General features: G+C 38.8%; 1 protein-coding gene across 1 annotated transcript; it reads left to right on the forward strand.

The window, feature by feature from the left end:
* The first annotated feature begins 3515 nt into the window (after positions 1–3515).
* Positions 3516–9430, forward strand: LOC139716643 (tissue inhibitor of metalloproteinase-like). The gene is made up of 4 exons (XM_071628170.1): positions 3516–3642; positions 6433–6654; positions 7814–7935; positions 8818–9430. The coding sequence occupies exons 1-4, from the start codon at positions 3516–3518 to the stop codon at positions 9286–9288; spliced, it is 942 nt and encodes a 313-aa protein (XP_071484271.1). The 3' UTR covers positions 9289–9430.
* The last annotated feature ends 311 nt before the right edge of the window (positions 9431–9741 follow it).

The raw sequence follows: 9741 nt of genomic DNA on the forward strand, positions 1-9741 counted from the left end.
CGTCCTCAATGGGTTAAAATGAGATCCATCATCATGAAAGCCTAATAAAGCTACTGAGCATTGGTTTCTGTTCTTGGTGATTTTAATTATCTAATTTCGAATGATATGTGACCTGCTGCGACAAAAGGATCCGAAAGTCGCTGACGGCTGAGCCGAGCAAATCTAGTTTGAAGTCATATCACCAAAATCGTTCAAAACCATAAATTTCTGTGTTTGGCATAATTTTGTAGTCTACCATTTCATCTATCACCTGCTGAAATTTTTAAGCTAAAAGGAAAGGCAAGAAATTAGCGTTTTTCTGGGCCATGATTTTCCGACTTTCATTGGAACAGAAACTATTCTGAAGATTTGAATTAGCGCCGCAGATGGACTCTGCCCTAGCAACGAGGGAGTGATCTTTTTGGTCAGTGCGTGGCATCCTGGTTACTGATTGGTCATGCGCAGACCGCTGGCACTATGCTTGAATAAACATCGCGGAGGTTGCTAGGAGCATACCTTCTATTTTCAAGAGGTGAAAACTGCCTTGCCTCCCCTTGATCACAATTGTGTCGGTAGGACACTTTGAAGGCGGTTTTCTTGAAATGCTGATTTCCTAGACCACTCGACATGCTCTCATAAAATCATTGTTATCTCCGCTACTGAATCTTATATGAATTGTGTTATATATGAAATTAAAGTGGAAGAGTAAGGGAATAATGTAATGTCATTTTCAGAAAATCGACCTCCCCTGACTTTTGGATCCTTTTGTTGTAGCGGGTCACATATATTATTTGTTTTACTTTCTTTGCAAGGTTCTCACAAGAAAACAGTCACAAAATTGGCGAACAGATTACCCCAGCTTTAACCTGTTGAGGACGGACTGATTTTGCGTTAACATGCATTTCCCATAGACACGTGCCCGAGTATACTCAGGACTCATCTTCAACGGGTTTAAAAAAAGAGTTGTATGAAGTTTAGATATAGACAAGAACACACCAACGCAATGGGTTAAAATTCATGCAGAAAGGCAGAAAATCTGGGTCATCCATGTTTTAGGGAAACAATTATGAAGTGTTTAAGTTTAATACCATTCTTTATTTTACACACAAATTTGCTGGAACATATTTTGATTAATCTTGAGACTGTTTCCAGTAGTTTCCAATACTTGGATAAAAGACTGTTTGAATTGAAATCAAACATCTGAAGACTTAAAGAGTTAAAACAAGTTTTGACAAGACAACAGAGAATCATAAAACTAGTGATTCTTAAAGTGTCTCAATTCTAAATTTTCAATTTCTTTTTTTTTTCAATTTTACTTTGTTCACCATAGTCACCTTCTTTATATTTTTATTGTTTGCTTCTCAGCTTGTATCTTATGACAAAATATGGTGATGAGTCACATACATGTATGTATCAATTTCTATTGTCCATGATGACATTCTTCAAAAAAAGATCAATTAGCCTGAACAGAAAAAAAAAAGAGATTAACTAGCCAAAATAAAAAAGAAAATCCACCTTCACTAAAATTCTTTAGCTGTGATGGGGAGCAAAGCTGACCTCTCAGCATTTTTTTTGGGTCATTCACGAAGCATGGCAAAAATATCGCAAAATTCATTCATTAATTCATTTATTTTTCATTTCCAACAGAAACATATAAATATATTACAAAAATTGAATACAGTGCATAAATTTCATCATTCAAAGTAAAGGATAAATTTACAGAAAACTTGTAGGTATAGGAAAATGTTGGAAATGGGGAGGAATGCTAAAAAGCTGAGCTTGTAGGCTGCATTCCCCCCACACGTAATACAAGAAATTATATGATCGATAGACTGATAAGCACTGAAAATGGATGAAACAAAGAAACTAAGACAAAAAGACCTATAACCTAACTTATCCGAAACAAAAACCCTGAACAAATCCCTACACTAATGAATGTTACAATAATGAATATTGAAGGAAAATCAGCGTCTTAACACTTTCTCCATGTTTGATTCAAGAACATACTGTAAAAGTGATCATGGATAATGAAAGTGTCAGTGAGGACTTGTCACCCTAAAAGGTTGTACACAGAGGGGAAAAAAAAACATAGAAAGGAAACTTGTTTACCAACGGAAGTTGTTGGCTAAGCATTCTGAGGGGAGAGAAGTGATGTGTGTTTGGGATAACGGATGTCTCAGTGACCCTGATTGACTGACGAACTGAGATGTTCTGGCTGTGACAGACGGGGTCAGACGTCACAACCGCGACGTGTGACTCGCATCTTCGCCTCGCCTCTTCGAGACGAGCAAGACCGTATCAGTCTGGACTGCGCACGACCTCTCCCAACCGGAACTTTTCACTCGAAGACAGCGATGGCTTCACAGACCAATAGGAACTGAAAATACATGTCAGTGTCTTCCTGGAAATACCTTTCATGAGATGTGGAAGTATACTGAAGTCTTGGGCATGCATAGGCCTACCTTTGCTGTACATTACTATCCACTTGAAAAAAAAAATGTGTAAGTTTATCATTTTGAGCAATTTAAAGCCAGTTTTCTTTAGGAGTTTGTTACTTCAACTACAAATTTCAATATTTGGCTTTCATTCAATTAATGAAGGGTATGTTTCTGGAACCATAGTAACAAAGTTTCCTTGGTAAAAAAATGTGAAGTCATTTATGCATGTGACAGAATAAGGAAATTGGAAGTGTATGCTTGCCTGTTAATTGCATGACTGAATATTAATTACATAGTTTGATTCCCTGTAAGATGTCCAACAAGACGCAGTGATTAAATACTACAGTCCAGGGAAAATTGCTATTAGAGCATTAAAAAAGAGGAAAGCCAATATTGGCATTAGCAATTCACAGTCACACGGGTAAGGCAAATCTTGTGCCAGCAGAAGTCACTATGCTGAATTGCGTGGGCTTTCCCTGGTACGCACCTTAACCTTGGCTGTGGAACGACGTGTTACCGTGACAATCTGCTAAAGACATATCTACAGACACCTCCACTGCATGTTCCATACCCACATTACCTGCCAGTCGTCATCGATGGTCTCTTATTTTGCTCTGAATTGTTATTTCTAACACAACCACAAACTTTTTTCCCCCCCTCTTTGGATGGGAGTGCGACTGTAGCTCCTCCCCCACTATAGGGCCATGTGTTTGAGACAGAGACCGGTGCGTGGTTAATCTGTGAATGCTGGGGGGTTACACCGTCATGCGGTGGCAAAAAGTTAGAGGTATAAATAAGACTTGATGGTGTTGCAGAATTGACAGTAACAGCCACAGCCTCATCAGCATTCTATGGAGGGAACAGCAAGTTCAAACTCGAGGAAAGGATACAACTTTGAGAAAAAAAAAAGCTCTCTGTGAAGAAGTCAATCTCTACATGAAGGCATTTATCAACATTCGGTTCTCTAAGCGAGTCACCTAGAAGTCTGTTCTGACATAATCACTTCAGCAAAACAATTTTGTCAGGAGACCATTTTTTCCTGTCTCTGTATTTTTCTGATATTTTCGTACTTTAATGAGATTAGCTGCTAATTGGAGAATGGAATCTAGAGCGCTATTGCTCACCTTCTTGACAGTGCTGTGTCTATGTGGGCTGATTTCTGAAAGCCATGCCTGCAATTGTTTGGTTAATCATCCACAGACCAAGTTTTGTGGTGCAGATTTCGGTGAGTACTTGACAGTACATTGTACAATCAGAGTTTTCTCTAAGTTTGTACAGACAAGTTCATAACTCTCATTTACATAGTTACTTGAATCTTCTGTTGTCTATAAAATCAGTTGAGGTACCAAAAAAAATGATTCACTTGCTATAGCAATTCACAGAGCTTAGTGTACAATGTACAAGTTTGTAGTTGTTGATTTAAAAAAAAAAAAATTGATGAATCATCCAACCTTTCCAGCACATGATAGTGCGGTATATTGTTGTTTTTGTTCGAGAGTTGTTTTCTTTCTTATTGCTTGGTTGTCCTTATGATTAAGATACATCGGTACAAATTCATTACAGTTTCCAAAGTGCATAGTAATGCAGTAACGTGCACTGTTGCAATGACACATTTACACTTTTGATGATTCTTAGAAATCAAATCAAGCTAATTATAAATAAATCCACTGCATACTGTTTCCGATGATCAGTTGCATTGCTACTGTCATAACATCATACTTCATGCATTTACCTAATCAGACTTGAATGATATCCCAGGCACATGCATGCAGTCATTCTATATTTTATATGTATTTACCAGTAAACTTTTGATGTAAAACCAGTTTGAAAGTTTAATCAAAAGGATTGAATGCTACCTAGCCAGGTAATATGCAGGATGGTACTACTGCTAGCAATCACAGAGGAATGTATGGTATTATTACGAAGTTTTAAGTACAAAGTAATGAATTAGGGCCAACATAGTTCACTTTCTTATAAATCTACACAAATTACTGTGCAAGAACTCAATTCATCCCTTGCACTTCTTTCAAGAAACAAGCACGATTCATATTTTATCTTTTATTAACTGATTAAAAACAAAATCAACTGAAAATTAAAGGTGATTCCTTTTCTTTTTTTTAAGCAGAATATAGTAATCCCTCCAAACCTGACCTTGTTTTACAAACTGTATGTTAGCAGGCAGATTCTAGTTACGTTCAGACGACGACACGCCTTAACCTCAAGGTTAAGCTTGTAGTTAGGGACCGTGTAGATGCACTCGTAGTTAGCTAACCTCGAGGTTAGCTCGACGTTAAGAGCCACGAGATATCTTCCGGTTAGCGCTCTAACCACGAGCCGCGGGGGGGGGGGGGGGGGGGGGGGGGGGGTGTCCCACTTGTAGTTAAGCACCATGTGGACACAAAATCAACGCATATGGAAAACTTGTGCGCATTTGCTCCGTAGCGAGAGCACCGGTGCTTATAACACGTGAAAAGACGCGTCATATCCCCCTCCTTTGGGACAAAAATAGCTCTGCACAAAAAACATGGCTATGAATTCAAAACCCTCGCCTTCCAAATGAAACTAGAATGTACCCTCTTTCTACTCCGTGTATTTCCCCAAAAATAGGTTTGGGGAAATTAGGGCACTTTTCCCCTGAAATTCTGCTTCAAATCACCAAATCTTGAGTTTGTCTATGGCGGAGTACCCAAAATAAGCCATAATTTTCGGACATGCCCATATAAATCACAGGCTGTACCACGGAAGCCTAGTGGAATTGTTTACCCTCGCACTTCAAAATGAAGTAGAATGTTTGGGCTCTTCAGTGATGTATAACTTGCTTTGATTGGTCAGAGAGAAATTAGGGCATTTTTCTTGTCAAATCAAAGAATGTTTTACAAAACTGCTTGTGACTTTGCTAAAGCGTGCGAGCTTTTGTGCTGTCCATTGTACACAATTCCCTTAATGCTTATGGACAACGGACGAGTGTGTGTAAGATGGTGCTGTGAAACGAAGGCGGGAGAGTTCAAGTTATTCACAATTTTCGCTGGATATCATGCCTTTTGAATCGTCTTTCGTCCACATTATAACAGATTAGTCTTTATTAATATTCTGACAATCCTGCAGAGTGTATTACCACTTCTTTCAGAGCTAAATATTGCCAAATTCAAGGACCATCATGCGTATTTTGCTCTGCAGAGATGACTTGAGGTTGCAACAAGCCGTGCTTGAACAGACCATGGTTCAGTCCCATTAAATCAACAGGGGTGAGGGAACCCATTATGTAGATACTGTACGCGTTGGTGTGTGTGCTCGTGAATGATCAACTTGTATGGTGAAATGGAAATGCCGTTGTAGGAAATCAGAGCTAAAGAGACCATACTATTCTCTTTTTACATTATTCGTAATGCATACATGTTCAACTATTAAACTAGTCCGAAAAGCAAATGGTAGTACAGATCTGCTATTGTCCTGAAAGACATATTCTGTCCCTCCAGTAAGCACACGCACGGTTCTCCCGATTCCCGTACAATGGACGAGTCCGCTCCTTCCCATATTATGCTCGAGTGCACTCGGCTGTTGGCTCTCGGCGACTACGTGCACTCTGGTCTGTCAACCCTAAATGCCCGAAATCGTGCGAAAGTTTTCCATATGACTCAAAGGGGTAGGAGCTTAGCTTCATCGTGTGGACGCACGTCGTAGTTAGGGGGCAAGAGCATAATCTCGAGGTTTCCTAACCTCGAGGTTAGGGCATGTGTCTGAATGTAACTTCTGACACCACAGTACGTGTGCCTCAGGACAAATGGATTAGGTAATCTCTATTCTGAGATAATTAGTTTCCAGGCAAATGTGCTAATTGAGAAAGAAAGCACTATATAAGTGTCAAGCAGAGAACAAAGTACAGTACTCGTTAAGGAGCTGTGCCTTTTTGGATTGATGCTCATCACTTTCTGAATAACTCTTGACTTTATGTGTATAAAACTCCACATAAACATTGGATTCACTCTTCGCAATTAAATGGTGACTTTCTCAACAGTCCTCCGAGTAAGAATCCTAGAACGGAGTAAATTTGTCCATCCCGACACAACCCGGTCGTCAGTCTACCGGTATCTGATTGAGTACCGAACGGAGGTCTTGGATGCGTACAAGGGCAGGGACTACGTAGGCGATGCGAGGGAGATACTGGTTCATTCGCCTGATGCCGGTGGTCTCTGTGGAGTGTCGGGGCTCTGGAGTGGAGATGTTTACGTCATCTCAGGTAAGAGAATTTCAGTACATGTGTTCCATTTGACTCAGACCACGTCAGGATGGAACAAAGTACGTCTTGTAAATACTTTGATTTCTGACTGGAGAAGTTTAGCCAAAGGATGTTTTGGTTTATCAAAAACTGTAAAAGTGGAAATTTTTGAGGTGTGAATATTTTTGGTTATTTCGTTCAAACTGGAACCAGCACAAAAACTAATGCAAACAATTTGTTTGCTTAATACATACAATACTGTTTTATACTTTGATTCTGTGGCACATATGGAATTTATCATACCTGGGTAATTAGAAAAAATTATGCGACTGAACATTTATATTTTTACAGTATATAAAATACCACCTATATTTCCAACCCAATACCACCTTCATGTAAAGTGTAAGCAAAACAAAGCTTGCTAGCACAGATTATCCAATCATCAAGATTATGAGGATTATGTGGGCCATTTTGCATATTATAATTTATATTGGAAATTCATATGTAATTTCTTTGGATTTCTGAAAACTTCATTCAACAGAATTACGAATTATAAATCTACTGCATATACAGTTAACATGTTTTGCCAAGTTGCACTTGCACACACACAAGCAATATAAACATGATAACATCTCTAAAGCAGTATCTCTTGTAGTTTCCCTATGTTTGTTCTACGGTAAAAACACAACAGCAAACTTTGTATGAATTGTAGGAACTATGTCATCTATCTCATGGATACTAATATAACAAAAATCTTGAATTCATGGCTCATCTGAAAATTGCACAAAAAAAAGCTTGTATCTTAAAACAGAAGGAAGACACACAATGGTCTGGTTCCTCAATCCATACCTCAACATTATAAATGTTCAATCTACCTTGCCCCACATACACAATTATAATGCTGATGCCCTTTGTACAGTACACAATCTTCACTGATATTGTTTGCATGCTTACATATTCATAGTATCATTGACTGCTTTTTAGTTCACAAAATTGAGTAAGTTTAGAAGAATATATGGAATTGCAATGAAGACCAAGATGAAGCATGTTTCTGAATTTAAGAGCATATTCTTCTGAATATGTGAATGATAAAAGTTGTTCAAGTAAAAGGAGTGAAAAATAATCATAAACTCAAATATACACGTATGTGCTAAAAAAAAAATTTGTCTTTTTCATGCAGGTCGCTATGTTCGAGACATGTTCTACATCACTTATTGTGACCTGTGGTTTGAATATGAAAAGCTGAGCGATGAACAGATATCAGGACTCATGAGAGACTATGCCCAAAACTGCAACTGTCGGGTGAGTTTTTTTGTCAGTCCGATCCTACAGTACCCCCTATTTTGCTTTTATTGTGTGTAAATTGACCACTAATCTGAAGGAGTCCTTTCTTCTCCAATGAACACAGAAATCTTGAACCTATAACTACCAAAGAATAGTGATTACCCAATCTTCTTCAATCCCTACATTGTCTTAATTGCCTTCCTGTTGGACTGAGGTGTATTGTTACCCCTGATTGGGCAGTCTATTGACTATGAGTTGCCAAAAAATGCCAAAAAACAACAACACCCAAATCCTTATAATACAATAAGTACTATACAACATCTTTATTATTAAGTGAATACCCTGAATTGTTTCACTTGTACAGATAAAAATACAGGGATAGATCACTTTTAGGTACAAAAGCCACAAATAAGTATTCTTCTAAAAAAATAAAGGAGTATGACTTTTGTCCTAGATGTTAAAAAATATTCCAATTTATGTCATCAGTCATCATTTAAGAAAAGTAGTGAGACTGAGTAATGCCAAATGAACAATACATTCTGTTTAGTTTCTGTTGAAAACTGAATGAGAATCAGAGTATCAGTTAATTAAATCTTCAGAATGGAATCTACGTTTTCTATTTGGACACATTTTTCAATGTACGGATATGATAGAAGTGTTTTTACCTTTATTTTGACTGTTCACTACTAACTCAAGTCAGTGTTCATTACAGATACATCATAGTATATAGAAAGAAATGTAATCATATTGCAAATAGTGAAATGATGCTATTCCTGCAGCATTTAGACTGTGAAATGTATGATTATTGAAACTATATGCACCCACACACCCACAGGTAAGCATATGCCACCATTTGTAACCGTACATAACATGTGGATTGATGAATGTATCTTTTGGCAGATAAGAGGCGTCTTTGGAATCGTCAGCATTCCCGAGCGCGCCCGTGAACAAGCTCTGGCTTTAGACAAGTCACCTCTATGGAACGATGGCAGCTGTCGCTACAACCCCGTGGCCTCGCTGTACTACCAAACCCAGGAGTGTGAGACCAAGTACAGCCACTGCGCCTTCATAAACGACACATGCATGTGGGCCAGGACACCTTCCTATGACCTCTGCTACAAGGCACGCGAGAGTATCTGGCACCGCCGCAACATTCCCCCGAAGGTCTCCGCCCTGCGAAGACGCGTCCGCTGCAATCCCAACACGATGCCTTTCTTGAATCGCTGCATGTCGGCAAAGGAGAGGCGCCAGCGTAAGAGGCTCGAGGCCCAGGGCTTAGCGGCCGAGGTGCCCACTCCCGCACTGCTGACGATGCTCGGCGGGCAGAGCTCAATAGCGCCCTCAAATTTTATGCCGGTAGCTGGATCCTGAATGACATCTTTAATAGGAACAATACATTAAGACTGAAGGCCAACAGGTCCACCATCTTCGGAAGACACAAGTGTTGATTGAAGTTGAGTTCATAAAAAGAAAAACAAAATGATATGTTTATTACTAAAGAATAAACAAAGAACAGCCTGACAACAGAAATTTAGAAAATTGAAATTAGTGGCATACTGGGATTGAATATTGAGGGGCATACATGCACTTGAATATTTACCAAGTCATTTTGAATTAGTGCTTTACACCATGTAGATCAGGTATGAATCAAATGTTAAACTAACTGTTACCTTTGTAGAACTTTATTTTTGCCTTTATTTGACGAAATTCATAAGACTTAATAAAGAAAGCCACGCTGACCCAGACATACAAGAAGAAGAACTTGTTAAAATTACGTGAAATATGTGTAGCATGAAGGGAGGGGTATTAAAGTCATTCATTACC

The sequence above is a fragment of the Diadema antillarum genome, unplaced genomic scaffold (genome assembly GCF_040938485.1).
Source record: "Diadema antillarum isolate AM-2024a unplaced genomic scaffold, OU_Dant_1.0 scf00000068, whole genome shotgun sequence".
NCBI lineage: Eukaryota > Metazoa > Echinodermata > Echinoidea > Diadematoida > Diadematidae > Diadema > Diadema antillarum.

Coding starts and splice junctions, on each gene's coding strand:
- LOC139716643 (XM_071628170.1), top strand. CDS start 3,516: ATGGAATCTAGAGCGCTATTGCTCACCTTCTTGACAGTGCTGTGTCTA. Junction 6,655..7,813: donor AGATGTTTACGTCATCTCAG/GTAAGAGAATTT, acceptor TTTTTCATGCAG/GTCGCTATGTTCGAGACATG. Junction 7,936..8,817: donor CCCAAAACTGCAACTGTCGG/GTGAGTTTTTTT, acceptor ATCTTTTGGCAG/ATAAGAGGCGTCTTTGGAAT.